Source organism: Seriola aureovittata, chromosome 5, assembly GCF_021018895.1.
Source record: "Seriola aureovittata isolate HTS-2021-v1 ecotype China chromosome 5, ASM2101889v1, whole genome shotgun sequence".
NCBI lineage: Eukaryota > Metazoa > Chordata > Actinopteri > Carangiformes > Carangidae > Seriola > Seriola aureovittata.
Window position 1 is genome coordinate 15,220,223 of NC_079368.1, and position 15,908 is coordinate 15,236,130.

The window sequence follows — 15,908 nt, forward strand, 5'->3', positions numbered from 1 at the left end:
TAGTAAGGCATAAAAATGTCAAAAAACGTCATAGTATAGTAAGGCATACAAATGGCATAAAACGTCATAGTATAGTAAGGCATAAAAGGTCAAAGGATAGTGAGGCATAAAAAGGTGAAAATAAATCATAGTATAGTAAGGCATAAAAATGACATAAAACGTCATAGTATAGTAAAGCATAAAAAGGTGAAAAAACATCATAGAATAGTAAGGCATTAAAAGTCATACTATATTAAGGCATAAAAAGTTTAAAAAACGTCATAGTATAGTAAGGCATAAAACGTCATAGTATAGAAAGGCATAAAAATGGCATAAAACGTCATAGTATAGTAAGGCAAAAAAGATGAAAAAACATCATAGTATAGTAAGGCATAAAACATCATAGTATAGTAAGGAATAAAAATGGCATAAAACGTCAGAGTATAGTAAGGCATAAAAATGGCATAAAACGTCATAGTATAGTAAGGCATAAAAATGGCATAAAACGTCATAGTATAGTAAGGCATAAAAAGGTGAAAAAACGTCATAGTATAGTAAGGCATAAAAATGGCATCAAACGTCATAGTATAATAAGGCATAAAAATGGCATAAAACGTCATAGTATAGTAAGGCATAAAAAGTTTAAAAAACGTCATAGTATAGTAAGGCATAAAACGTCATAGTATAGAAAGGCATAAAAATGGCATAAAACGTCATAGTATAGTAAGGTATAAAAATGGCATAAAACGTCATAGTATAGTAAGGCATAAAAAAGTGAATAAACATCATAGCACAGTAAGGCATATAAAAGTGAAAAAACATCATAGAATAGTAAGGCATAAAAAGTCATACTATATTAAGGCATAAAAAGGTGAAAAAACGTCATAGTATAGTAAGGCATAAAAATGGCATAAAACGTCATAGTATAGTAAGGCATAAAAAGTTTAAAAAACGTCATAGTATAGTAAGGCATAAAACGTCATAGTATAGAAAGGCATAAAAATGGCATAAAACGTCATAGTATAGTAAGGCAAAAAAGGTGAAAAAACGTCATAGTATAGTAAGGCATAAAACGTTGTAGTATAGTAAGTCATAAAAAGGTGAAAAAACGTCATAGTATAATAAGGCATAAAAATGGCATAAAACGTCATAGTATAGTAAGGCATAAAAAGTTTAAAAAACGTCATAGTATAGTAAGGCATAAAACGTCATAGTATAGAAAGGCATAAAAATGGCATAAAACGTCATAGTATAGTAAGGCAAAAAAGGTGAAAAAACGTCATAGTATAGTAAGGCATAAAACGTCGTAGTATAGTAAGGTATAAAAATGGCATAAAACGTCATAGTATAGTAAGGCATAAAAAAGTGAATAAACATCATAGCACAGTAAGGCATAAAAAAGTGAAAAAACATCATAGTATAGTAAGGCATAAAAAGTTTAAAAAACGTCATAGTATAGTAAGGCATAAAACGTCATAGTATAGTAAGGTATAAAAATGGCATAAAACGTCATAGTATAGTAAGGCATAAAAAAGTGAAAAAACATCATAGCACAGTAAGGCATAAAAAAGTGAAAAAACATCATAGTATAGTAAGACATAAAACGTCATAGTATAGTAAGGCATAAAGAGGTGAAAAAACATCATAGCATAGTATGGCATAAAAATGGCATAAAACGTCATAGTATAGTAAGGCATAAAAAGGTGAAAAAACATCATAGCATAGTAAGGCATAAAACTTCATATTATAGTAATGCATAAAACGTCATAGTATAGTAAGGCATAAAAAGGTGAAAAAACATCATAGTATAGTAATGCATAAAAATGGCATAAAACGTCATAGTATAGTAAGGCATAAAAAGGTGAAAAAACGTCATAGAATAGTAAGGCATAAAACGTCATAGTATAGTAAGGCATAAAAATGTCATCGTACAGTAAGGCATAAAAATAGTAAAAAAATAAAACGACATAGTATAGTAAGGCATAAAATAGTCATCAAAAGGACATGGTATAGTAAGTCATAAAATATCATACTATAATAAGGCATAAAAACCTCATAATATAGTAAGGCATGAAAAATTCATAGTATAGTGAGGTATTAAAACGTCATAGCACAATAAGACATAAAAAAGTCATAGTATGGTAAGGCAAATAAAGGCCTATTATGGTAGGGCATAAAAATATCATGATATTGTGAGGTATAAAAAAGTCATTGTATAGTAAATCATAAAAATCATAGTATAGTAAGATTATTGGAATTAACTAATAATGACTAACAATGACTTCATTGCAAACATAGTGCAAACAAGTTTACTCAAACATTGATAGGTACCATTCTGTTCTCCCAAAATATTGGTAGGGACATATCCCAATCATCCATATGCAAACATACACCATTGTTCTCTACACAGTAAAAAACATGGAGCTGGTTTGGGATCAACTGGACAAAAGGTGAAAGCAAAGCAATCTACAAATGCAACACATTTGTCAGAAGTCCTGCAACATTGTTGGGATGAATTTTCCAAACAGTATTTGATTTCCACTGTAGAAAGAATGTTACGAGTGTGTTTGAATGCTGAATGAGTCAAAGATTTTGATTAAATCCAGGATTCACGACTCAATGATTCTCTCTCTCTCTCTCTCTCTCTCTCTCTCTCTCTCCTCTCTCTCTCTCTCTCTCTCACTCTCTCTTCTCTCTTTCACTCTCTCTCTCTCTTTTTTAATCTCTATTATTTATTTAATTTCAGAGTACACTGAGAAATGACAGTAAGCTTTGACTGGTAGTGTATACTGAGAATAAAGTTTTTGAAACCACACAACCTCAAATTGGTTAGTGTAAAGTGGCGACTATTTGGTACCATGCACAACTTAATGATCTACTATTGTTTTGAACAGTGCTTGAGAGGGTTTTCAATTTCCAGTAAATTATTAATAGCTATTGTACTGAATGAAATCCACACACCTTGTTATACAGAATCTCTTTGGATTAACAAAACTCTCACTCCTCAGAGGCTCAACCTGCCCATAGATACTCATTTACAGCTTAATCCCACTTGTCTTCTGTGACTGGTGACCAGCAAACTATTTAGTGTATTTGCCTTCCTCGCCTCCAATCCACATCTTTGGTCCTATTACAGTGCACACACCATCAGAGTTCATTAGCCCCCCACTGGCCAGGCTTCTTTTGTTGATTGTGATCAAACAAGCACGCTGAGTGGGACAACTCCAAAAGTATACTGAAGGATGGATCAATAGGAGAGAAAAAAAGCAGTAGCACTTGTTTATTTTAGGGAGGCAGGGTGGGGGGTGTCAGGAAGCAGAGGTGACAAGAGGAATTACACCCCAAATAAACAGAGAGCAGTCTGAGGAAATAGGGAGACTCAACGTCTGGATGCTGAGGCTACTGTCGAGGAAGGATAGGGTAGACTGGAACTGCTCATCTGCAACTGTTCAATCCACAATGAAAACAAAGACAAGACCAGACTGAGTCTGCTTAGTTTTTCTTTTTTTTTCAAAAATTACCTTTCTGAAAATGATGCCTTTAAGCTCTTTTTTTATGCTATAATAAACAACAGTAATAGTAGCATACTGCAATCATGTTTATGTTTTAGAGTTAAAGTGAATCAAGACTGGACGTATATGGTCAGTTTGGACACATTTTGTGCTTCAGCACATTGAATCTGAAATAAAAAATGGATACTATGTTTAGGTCTCAAGTCTGAACTTTAATTTGTGTAGGTTTGTATCAATACTGTAAGAACTGAGTGAGAAATAATGCCAATGGTTATGATTGTATTCAGTAAGATGCAATTTGGGACATTGACACGGTTGGTACAGAAAACACAACACACAGTAGCACACGAGCTTGGTGTCACCAACTGCAATCCAGCCGACCTACAGTAAGTCTTCATCCACCACAGAAATGTTTTACACACAATCATCTTTAACATCATCATCCTCTGTGCCTCTGTGATTATCACTTTTAGTCTTTGAACTTTATTCAAGGTCACAGAGAGCTGACACCTCTTAGAGCATGCATCTGTGAAAGGCAGGGACACGCCCTGGACAGGTCTCCAGTCCATCACACACTGAACAAAACAGCTCATATTCATAAATGTGGATAGTTTGGTGTTCAATCCAGCTGGTGCTGTCATAGAACAGTGAGTAATTCAGTGCAATAAATATTATTCATCCCATTCACCCATTCATTATGTAGAAGCTTGTAATAATAAAAATCTTCATAGGGAAGCCACTTCAGGATGTGTAAATGGAAATGTTGAATGGAAGGAAGGAGTTTCTCTCAGCTATGTAGAGTTGTATATTGACCCGTCTTTATACAGTCCACTGACCGAGGTTATCAGTGATCTCCTGGAGGAATTCCTGATATGACTTGTGCTGAATCAGGGGAACACAGGAAGTGCTACAGGCTGCAGAACAAGATGTCCAAGTGAAGAATTATAATTTCAAAATGTATATTAGTTTTTTACTTACTTTGAAATTTGAAGTGCATTAATTCACATGTTCATCAATTTCCTTTTCATTTTATTGTTGAAAAATAGCTTTTTGCTCCTTCAGTTGACACTATGCAAGAGAAACGTGTATTCAAACCAGACAACTGATGAACATGAAGACATTGCTCAGCTTGTTAGTGTATTGTGTTTTTGCAATCTATTGACATGACACCACAAGACTCACTAGTAGCACACAATCAATGCACACTGAAAAATGCATGACAAAGACAAAGTGTTGTTAACTTTAATGGTGTTTGCTTTAATGCTTTTTGTCACCCTACAAACCCTGTGTGAAAATCAGTTTCAAAATTTCATCAACAAAATTCTGTTTTACATTCTCTGTATGACACTTCAGGTGAAGTACTGTTTTTTAAATTTTCAGAACGTGATCAACTATACATCAAATTATACAGTAACTTGAACATTTCAAGGCAATATTTGAAGAGAGGTGTCAGGAAATGTGTGGAAATGAAACCACATCATGTTACAAACGCTTCAGGAATGCTGATAAATTCAGAAAATTGGATCTTCATTTTCATTATTGTCTCTCAGTAGTGGGGGATGAGGCTTTGTTGGTGTTAAGTACTTCCCAGTGTTGATTTCAAACATGTAACCGCTACAGGAAGGCACACTTTGTCACACATAAATCAGGATTAAGCCTTGAGGCAGACAGAAAAGGCTTCATTATAGGTTTGTTCTGGGCAAAACTAGCAAACGTGATTGACAAAGACAGACTTGAAGACAAAAAGACACTGTGAATACCACAGGGGAACCTCCGTCTTCATGGAATGGACAATGGGAAGAGAGAAGATGCTCCTGAACCCTTCTCCACAGCATCATGTTGGTAAGTCTGACATCTTAATACTCGCTCCAGCACAACCTAGATGTCCATTTCAAACTGCGCATCATCACCTTAAAGAGAAAGAAAAACATATTTCACAAACAGAGCGCCACACTGCAGTAGGATTAACCTTTATCAGTCTTTAACATCAGACAGTCAGCATGGCAGGAAGTAACCAATGGGTAACAGATGCTCTAAGGAATAAGAAATATTTATGATTAACTTGACAAGTTAGTTAAAGTATCAATAAATCATTTAAGACAGTTATATAATTTGCAATGCCTACAAAATGTGTGTTTTTGGTTACAAACAAAAACTTACGTGTTTATGAATACATTTAAAATGAAAACATTTACAACACTCTGACAGTTACTTTTTGTGTAAGTGCTCAAGCAATCCTTTCAAGAATAAAAATAAATACACAAATAAATTTCACACCTGCCTTTTAAGTCTGGTCCCAGCCCTCTTAGAGATTAAAATATACCCGGTGTTGAGCTTACTAACAGTTGTTTACCCAGTTGGAAAAACACCCGAGCTAATGGAAAACTTAGAAAGCGGGGTTAAGAAGAGGCATGTCATCTTTTTGTGCTGGAACCAGAAAAATTGTAACAGAAAAAGAAATGCCATGAAAGTGGTGGCAACAGGTTGTTGTAGGTCGATTTACAGCTCAACAACTCTTAACAACATGAAAAATGTTGCTTCTGAGACAGCTAAAAATTATTTTGATGGGATGCATAAAATTGATCTCCATCTATCATCGGTAAAAGAAAGGGCAGCCACGTTAAAGCTGTTGTAAGATCTGATGGCTAATAGTGATACACATGACATAACTGGGGTTAAAGATTTCTCAAAGAAATCTGCGTTTTGTGGTTTTCAGTGGTTATATGAATTTACATTGGAATCTAGGACTGAATTCTTCACTCCAAATGCCACCCAGTGATGTGTATCTGAGGTGTCAATATACCGGTGTTGTTGCTGTCAGGTGCAGTGATTTTGTTGTTGTTCAGTAGTTCTCCATTATGGGCTTTCTCGTTGGTGTCTTTGGAGGGTGGACTGGTCACCCCTGGAATGTTGGGCAGACCTCGCGGAGGAGTCTTGGCAACTGGAGAGCGGCGACAATCCAGCAGAAACTTTCGGTCGTAGATGATCCTGGTACCTTTTGTGTGTAAAGGCAGGAAAAGCAAAGGATGACCACCAGAGATGGAGCACTGCGTTCACTCAGACAGAGCACTGAAGTCACACATACAGTAGCTGCCTGGCATCTGCTGCTTCAGTCATGCTTCATTCAACATTTGTATGCAGGTGTGCAGCATGTCCATTTTTGTTTGAAATTTTGACCATTACATTAGACTAGGGCTGCAACTAATCAAGAAATTAAACTGCTAACTCGATTAATTAAGTCAGTTATTACTGAAAAATATTCATCTCATTTTCTCTGCGTCCAAGGTAAAAACAACATTGTTTTGGGTTATTTTTTTATTGAAAAATTAAAAACTATTAATCAAAATTAATTTAAATTAATTAATTAAAAAAATTATTGTTGCAGCTCTACACTATACACTAAAATCCGACCAATAAAATTATTGAATCTGATTATGAAACACTGATCATTGAATAAACAAATAAGAAGTGCTTGCACAAAAGAAAAACACAGTGTATTTTTTAACCTCTACCCTTATCTTGTGAAGAATGTATCAACATGCTTAAATCAAACCTTTCTAATATTTATATTAAAAATGGTAAAAGGGTAATGGAAATGTGTCCCAAAATCTTTAAAGATAATCAAAATTTGGTGGGTCTCTTTGGATCTGTACATCAGCTACATACAATCCATGAAGGAGTTGTTAATGATACCAATACAAAGAAGTATGCTTTCTTGTACACGTCTGCTAATGATGTCTACCATTTCACTTGATTTATATTTTTATGTTTTATTTCATATTTCATGAATTCATTTTGCACTGTATTTCTCACGTTTGCATTGTCTTGCAAACTTTAAAAACTGTTACATATTTTTTCTTATGTTTAGATACAGATAAAACGCCTTATTAAAACTCTTTTTGAGACTGCACAAAAATTAAACACAATTCAGTGACTTCAGACGGAAAGACCCAATCACAGCTTTAGTTGTCGGTGACGTGGACGTGAACAGTAGGAGTGGCTAACGTCCCAAGATTAGCTGAAGAAGCCCACAATCAAAGCCGATCCCCTAAAAGTGAGAACGCAATGATATAAGTACATACACTCACAAACCTTGGATCACAATTAGTAAATTGCTTCAAAGTCAGCAGTACTTTATGTCTCTCCCTCTCTTTTCAACCAAACATTTGCTAGCCAGCGTTAGCAATTAGCTGAGGCGGAGCTAGCAGCTGGTTCTGCACGGTGGCGTTTGACAGGAGCAGACCTCATGGAGTTAGCCTGAGCAGCGCCTGCACTCACCGACAATGCTGCTGTGAAGTGGATAAGAGTATAAATCGTGTGACCGTTGAGTAACGCCACATCTCCTCGGCACACGCAAGTAAATAAAATGAAAAACAATAGTACGCACCACCCGGGGTCGTGCTGAACAGGGTGCCTCCGGGAGTAGTGGAGTAGTCGTGGGGCATGTGCTCCGCGTCGTTGACAGTCACCGTCCTGGTCGACGGGATGGCCTTGGCAGTGGTCTTCTGGCAGTCAGTGGACATCTTCTCTCTACTGTAACAAACTAAAACTAGCTAACTAAATAACATCAAACAGGCAGAGCGTCAAAACAACAAAGCCACACCGTGCCTGTTACAGCTATTGCTTTGGCTCAACAGAATGGCTACTTTCAGATAAAAAAAAAATAATACCTCTTTTTCATAAGTGCAAATGATGAAAGGTAGTATCTAACATTACAACACGCAGTCTCCCACACACGGTGTCCAGGTTCTTTGTTCAAAGGACCTGAGCACACGTTCCTTCTCTTGCACTCACCCTCTACATGCAAACAAAACAACACAGACAGAAGACAGGCTGCAGGGGTAAATGCTCCCGAGGTGAACCCAATGGACTTATTCCGCCCCCTACTGGCACATGATGCCTGTACAATGGCTGCACATAGTTCTTTACTTACTTAATAGTTACTCTGCTTTAATCCTCACTTTAGAGCTTGTTTGCAAAAGCATATTTATTAGATGTCATCTAATAAACCATTTAGCTAATCAAAGACAAATGAGGTTAATATATCAATTCAACAGCTTATGACCTCTAGAGAAACCAGCTTAACCTCTAGTAAGCACCAGCACAAACACTTGCTGGATTTGTAGAACTCCATTTATTAAATGGATACTGAAAATGGATACATTACTAATATTACCATTTTCCATGGACAAACAGGGGTCTAGCCACTGATGTATTCATTTGTTTATTTATTGCAGAGTTTGAAAGAGCAGCCCTGCTGCAGACCATAATGTTCAACACATATTTTGGTGGTATTTTGATGAAAATTAGGATTGCTGAACAGTTCGCACAGGACAAGGCCTGCAGCAGTTCAGCATGTTTATAACATTTGGTTTGTTGAAAACTACAGTGTGATCACTTGTAGTTGGGTGCAGGTGTCTCACACAAAAGTATACACGCTATACACAAAGACATTTCATTTCTTTATTAATTTTGTAAATGTTGAGCTGGTGTACAGAGTAAATTGTCAATAGATGTCCTCAGATTTGATTGGATTAAAAGGCTTTTACATGTATATTTTAAATTCATGTTTGACTCTCCATAACAATAAAAAAAGCAAACAAAACAGGTTAAAATACCCACAAGACCCCTATTTATCCCCAGGTTGCAGGCATTACCCAGAACTCAACAGTCTCTTGGTAGCTACAGCTGTATGATGCTAAAAGTACATCCATAACATAACTAGAATCCCAGTTGACAAGTAAGGGTGCATAGCATTCTAAGTAAATATATATATATATTTTCATATATTTCATATATATATATAGCCTTTTATGTTAAAAACATTTTCTGTGCATGTGCGCAGTTGCATTCCTTAGTATTGAGTAATATGCTATTGCGTTAATAATGTCTTCAATCCATTCTAAAGGAATATACATGTGTTCTCTAGTTTTTGCAACAGTTAATATTTTTGCATGAACTTGGTGCATGGCATCATCTCAGTCGTCCCTCAGTGCAGGGCTTTCCATTGTTCATTTTTCTGATGTAACCACTCCTCCCTCTGCTTGCACTTAGTCGGACTCCTCCTCTCAAACTGCTTTCAAACTGTCACCATGTGGAAGCCTTAGAACCGGCTCAGTCTTATATTTGGTAAGGGGGCAGAAATAGATCAGGGGTGGGCTGTGTTGAGGAAAAATGCTTGTCATCTTGAAAGACTAGCCATCGAAGCCACCGAGCCTCCCCACAATTCCACAGAACTTCAAAGTGCTCCCCCTTGTTGTCTTTTCATCAGACCCCCCTCCGCCCCCCCTGCTCCAACCCTGACATCAGCAGTGGATTTATAAAATAGCCACTGCCTCAGAAACCAACACAAGCATAATTATGAGCCCTTACAGAGCAAGCTGTATGCTATGACATAAGGGGTACTACACAATTACACTGCTGTGCAGTTTTTATTGACATCTAACTTTTTGTGGTTATTAAAAAAGATAATAAAATAGAAATAATATTTGATGAAGGGATATTTGTTGCAATGTCGAAAACCCATTTGAGGCGTCTCTCTTTAAATCTGTCCACTTACATGATTTGTATGTGTGTTTGTAATGAAATGACAATGAAGACATGTTTGATGATCAACAGGAGATATTGAATTGAAACAACAGAGTGAATACCCTATTATCTACTAAAGTACAGAGCCAACACAGATGATTACTTTATAACAAGACTTACAGTATACCAAGACTTTACATTCATCATCTCTGGCTGTGAAGCCATACTAAACACTTATTGATGGGTGCTTATTGCAACGTTTTTGTGACGTACATCTTTTTCCATAATAAAGCATTCAATGTCTAATGAAATGTTTGAAAGAGATGCATGTAGGTAATTGATATCATGTGAGATGGCGTGGTTATTGAGGTAAATCAACTTTAAAAAAGATGTGAATTAGAATTACACGCATAATCTGAGAGCCGCTGCTCTTTGTCCATTTGCAATATTACTTCCTGTGATATTATCACAACGTTGACATGTCCCAATATCCAGGACTGAATATGTGATATTAACATCACACACACACACACACACACACACACACACACACACACACACACACACACACACACACACACACACACACACACACACACACACACACACAAACTACACAACCAATAAGATTTCTTTCAAGGTGCATATGACTGTTATTAAGATTTAAAAACTATGACTGAACACACCTACATTCCCTGATGAGTGTAACAAAAACAGACACTTTGCTTAGATGGGATGGCTGGTATTAAGTCATACCAATATTTGCCCAATCTTAAGTGTAAAACGTAAACTTAATAGTTTTCTTTCCTAAAGAGGCAAAGTGATAAAATAATGTGGGATGCTAATGTACTGACATCATTTCTGAGTGTAGTGAGGAGTAGCCTAAAGCTGTGACTGACAGATTGAAAGCTGAGGAAGAACATGAACTATGATCCTAAGATCCTGTCTCTCTCTTTCTGTCACGCAAACAAACACACTCAAACACGCTCAGACAAACATTCCTTTCCTTTTGAAAGCAGTTATTGCTTCTTCTGAAGTAGTTAAGACAGTAAATCATGCAAAAAAAAAAAGAAGAAAAAAGAAAGACGTAACACAAAATAAAGGAGTGAAACAAAAGACGGGAAGGGTCAGGCTCACAGTTGCGGGTCAGTATTACAGTTTCTCATCACAGTGATTGGTGACTGACTGTCTTTGCTACACTCCCAAGAATGACCAAGGAGACAAACATCAAAGCTCAACACGTCCTTGACCCTCGACACTCTTCTTTTTCCAGCTGACTCTTTGTCTTTTACCCAGTCAAACCAGTGCTACATTATTACCAGCATTTCAGCTACTTTACCCTCATCAAGTGACATCCTCTGGTGGTGGTGAGATGGTCTATAAGTGCACCTAATGGGTGTTGGTGTCAGATACTGCATGATGAGGTCAAATAGACACTGCTACTAGCTGAGGGTGAGATCCTGCCCCCTGCTGGAGGTGGACAGGACTGCTACATCTATTCTGAGAGGCTGACTGGAGGGGCGAGGGGGTGAGAGGTGGAGGTAGGGCGATAAGGGCAAGATCGAGGGTGAAGAGAGGTATTGGGATTTTGGCTCAGACAGACATCTGATAAACACAGACCTCACAAGGATACAGCACACTGGGGACAAGAAAAAGGCGAAGGAGTGGGATGGTAGAGTAGGTTAATCTCTCATGATAATCTGTCCCTCATCATATATCTCATTGTCACTCTCTTCACAAGGCAAACCACTCTGAGGGAAGGTCGGGCTCAAAAAACCCACAGTACGGTAAATGACTTACAGTATGTCTTCCCTCTACAGTTTGACATGTCAAAAGCAAAGGGTGAAATCACATGAAAAGCACAAAGAAACAAACAGCCTGACACACAAAAATCTGACGTTCAAAACAGGCAGAGCGACACAACATTTGTATGTTCTTGTACCCACAAAGATCTCAAGATATATAGAATAATATATAGGTTCAGACCAAACGAACCAAACAAGAAAAACAGGGAGGAATTTCTTATGTACCTGAAACAGCAGCATCAGTGGCATCGCATAGGGATCTTATAACATAAACAACACACGTAACACACAGTCACGTAGAGCATTTTAGTGCATACGATATTATGTACAACACCGATATCGTTGGGTGATAATTGTAGCTTTACTGGACTCTGAGAGCACTGGGACAGGTTTAAAACTAGTTTGTGATGCTCTTAGCTGGAAGAGTGTTGCAGGTGGGAGGGGGAGTAACTTGTTGCCTAGAGATTATGTAATTCTCAATATTTTAGTCTCCCTTTTTCTTAAGTTTAACTGATAAATTTTTCCCTGTTGGTTTAGAAAACAGGCCAGTTATTGACCATACCCTACATTGCATGCCTGTCCCATACAGCAGTGTCTCCTCCCCATCCCCCCCACCCTTTTACCCACCCCTGTATTCCCTCAGTATTTGTAGTTAAAGACAGGCCATGCGGCAGCAGTCACTCATGCTGATACAGATAACAGGAAGCACGTTTTGGTTGCTAGTTTTTTTGTTTGTGTTTGGTTTTTCTTTTATACGAAATCATGCTTCTAGTCTAGTAGTAGATGTTTTTTTTTCCACGGTTTCTTTAAAAAAAAAAAAAGGTAATAAAAACTACAAGTTAATCCATATCCTTCTCTTCTGGTGCGTGCTGATAGACGGCATAGCCGCTGTGGTTGTCATTAAGTTGGTGTCTGTTGCCATTCATTTCTGTCTGTCTGCCTTTTTATGTGTTCTTCCTCCTGTCAGCTGCTGCTGGTCATGTGTCCATGTAGGATGGTTTTGGTGAAGGGGTTGAATCCTGCGGAGAACTCTGCAGAGAGAGGGAAAAACGCTGATTTAGGACAAGCCACACATTTGTCTGCTGTTGTACAACAGATCAGAGCAAAACCTCATAAGGAGTCTACACAGCAGGTGGCATGCAAGCTGCAGTAAGTCAGTGCAAATGTAAGTATTTTTGAATCTCAGATATGTGAACTGCTATATGCATATCTTTAAAATGACCCTGGCTAAAATGCCCATCTTTAAATTGCCCGTATGTTGATCCTCATATATCACCCAGATTCTTTTCTTATCATTATAAAACTAAATCAAGCACATTAGTTCTGCAAAAGCATTCAAGCAAAAATGGTTGGCAAAAGTGGTTTAACATTCCGTCGAGAGTCACTTGAAATATCAGTAATCGCAGAAATGTCATGGCCTTTACGTTAGAAAGTCACACACACTTATACTGTGACTCTCACACCCACCCACACACACACACACACACACACACACACCTACCCACACACACACACTCACACTCACACTCACACACACACTCACACACACACACACACACACACACACACACACACACACACACACACACACACACACACACACACACACACACGCACACACACGCACGCACACGCACACACACACACACACACAACAGTGGCTCCAGATTGCAATTCACTGGACAACTGGCTTTTCAGCTTTGACCTTGAGAGCTCTCACTTTACAAGCTCCTTCTTGGTTGGTAATTTTGCTAAGTGCACATTGTGCCAACCCTTTTCCAGCTTGTCGAAACATGCATGAAGAAACCAAATGCCCTGGTATAATCTACTGCAACATTAATAATCTATTTGCATCAAATTTGCGTTGCCCATCCGTATGGAATTATATCTGTGTTTTATTTCTAAATGCACAGTGGGACATTTTGAACGGAGAAATTACTGTATATTCACGCAAAGATTACATAAAGAATTATTTTAATTTGAGCAAACAAAAACACTAATACATTTAGTTAATCGCATATATAACTCCATACATCTACAGTAAGCATGTCAAAGCATTTGCCTGAAGGCAAGCAGCCAGAAATTCTAATGTTTATTCAGGTTATAAAAATGATTATATTTGTAAAAACAGATAAACTGATAAAGTCTCTAAAAAAGCATCAAGGATCATGTTAGGTTTCTACGCATAAATCATCATATCACCTGCAAAATACTGACTGAAACTCACTGCATCGAAATGATATATTTGACAAACTTAATGTTGGTCATTAATTTGCAGGTTCTTTTTGTAGTATGTGGGATTTGTTTTTGTGATTTGATACTTTTTGTACAATAAGGACCAAAAATAATCATTTTCTTCTTCTTTGTGTGTCATTTATATTTTAGCTATTAGTTAAACTGATTATTTAATCGTCATTTTGCTGTGCCAGCCTCACATTACATATCATTAGTATTGAATTAAAGGTACATTCAAATGCATTTAATCCAGAGAGACTGGATTAAATGGTCTAGCCCACAGGTCAGACGAGGCACTGTGGGTCAGTCCCGTACCTGCAGGGACGCAGCGCTCAGTCTGCCTCACTGCTTAACTCTCCGCAGACTGGCACATTTCACTATCTGAGCACCTTTCTTCACATCCACAGTATCGGGCTACATCGGGGGGGAGGGGAGTTGACAGCAGAAAAGGTGCGAGGGTTGAGAAGAGGTGGGATGACAGGAGCAGAACAAGAGGTTGAGGGAATGTTAGTAGGGGAGAAGAGAGACAGAAAAACAGCAAAAATAACAGAGACGATGTAAGAGAAATGTAAGAGACAGATACGTGAAGGGAGAGGACAGAAGGGGAAAAAGAAAGAAATTATGTATAAACAGTCAAGCAAGGACAGAAGTGATGGGTGGCAGTTGAAGATAAGATGGTGTCACAAACATCTACAGTATTTGGGATTCAGAGTAGTGTCAAAAATATTTGCAAATACATTTAGCTGGATGGGGTTAAGCCACATAAGACAATTCACTAATTTCAGGATAACACAACCAGAGACGCTCTGGTATAGTCCAAATTTTCGTGATGCGTTAAACCTCGATCCTCTGCTACTTCCTGCACGTAAAATACAAAAAACATTGAATGACTGTAAATAATATTTGGCCCAGCTCTGATTCAGAGAGTCCTCTAGGTTTGAGTGATACAGCACACAGTCACAGTTGAGGGACTATAAACTTTAATGATGGCAAAAAGACAAAAGAGTCACTCATTGAGAACTGATGAGGAGAGAATGGAAAATATAACCACTGCAAGGAGCCACAGTCGGTTCATTCAGTCATTGATGTGCAAGAAACAAACATATGAGCTGTAGGTGCTGTTTAGTGATGACTTAAATGATGACACCCCGAGTGGGCTGATGAACTGTGAGCACCTCAACTGAAGCAATAACAGCGCCACAGCAAAGTGGCCTCATTTGTTCCTTCTTGCATGCAGTAGATGAACAAAGGCAGAAATATTTAGGTGGAGATTAATGTTACAGAAGGTCAGCATTCAAACAATTAACCAAACACACATCCCACTCCATCCTCTGCAGTGATTTAAGACTGACACATAATGAAACAGGGCTAAGTGTACACAAACACAAACTGTGCTCTCAGCCTGTCAGTACCTCATACTGAAGCTCGTGCAGGTTAAGCTACTGTACATAAGGACTGTTGGGGGAAACCATGATGAGATGAGACTTTCATTGCAGCACAGAGTCCCCTGTTCACTGTTAACTAGCTACTACATGGCTTTCAATCAAACACAGCTTTGCTCCATTGCTCCCTGCACTCTTTAGCTTACAACGGGAGCCTCAGGTGTTGCGTGGCCTTGTGGCCAACAGAGAGCTGCCGGCGGATCAGAATCCCACCTTGCTGCTGTCCCGGCCCAGGATGGCGTAGTTCATGAACTGCTCAGCATCAACCTCCAGCTCGTTGGCGTCCTGCAGAGAACCCTCCATGCACACCTCCTGAACTCCCTCCTCACCTGAACCCTTCCCTCTGCGCACAACCTTACGCACAGTCTATCACATACACACATGTTCACAACAACCGCACACAGGAG

The 15,908-nt window shown here is 38.2% G+C and overlaps 2 protein-coding genes across 18 annotated transcripts in view; both read right to left on the reverse strand.

Annotated features, from left to right (window-relative positions):
* Positions 1–4,719: 4,719 nt before the first annotated feature.
* On the reverse strand, positions 4,720–8,300 carry eif4ebp1 (eukaryotic translation initiation factor 4E binding protein 1). Of its 2 annotated transcripts, none has more exons than XM_056377416.1 (4): positions 8,162–8,300; positions 7,879–8,048; positions 6,295–6,486; positions 4,720–5,401 (listed from the first exon to the last, which is right to left on the reverse strand). In XM_056377416.1, the coding sequence occupies exons 2-4, from the start codon at positions 8,012–8,014 to the stop codon at positions 5,370–5,372; spliced, it is 360 nt and encodes a 119-aa protein (XP_056233391.1). In that variant the 5' UTR covers positions 8,015–8,048; positions 8,162–8,300; the 3' UTR covers positions 4,720–5,369. The 2 variants fall into 2 exon arrangements, with proteins under 2 accessions (XP_056233391.1, XP_056233390.1); XM_056377415.1 differs by having other exon boundaries at positions 7,879–8,024; positions 8,162–8,294.
* A 640-nt stretch (positions 8,301–8,940) lies between these two features.
* The window catches only part of ank1a (ankyrin 1, erythrocytic a), an 88,960-nt gene continuing 81,992 nt past the window's right edge, over positions 8,941–15,908 (reverse strand). For 13 of the 16 annotated variants that reach the window (XM_056376120.1, XM_056376121.1, XM_056376117.1 and 10 more), the window contains 3 exons: positions 15,715–15,867; positions 14,375–14,473; positions 8,941–12,855 (listed from right to left, as the gene is read on the reverse strand). In XM_056376120.1, the coding sequence (XP_056232095.1) occupies positions 14,402–14,473; positions 15,715–15,867 (225 nt within the window). In that variant the 3' untranslated portion in view covers positions 8,941–12,855; positions 14,375–14,401. Of the gene's footprint in view, positions 12,856–14,374; positions 14,474–15,022; positions 15,868–15,908 lie in introns of those variants that run through there. The other 3 variants (XM_056376114.1, XM_056376122.1, XM_056376127.1) reach the window with 3 other exon arrangements.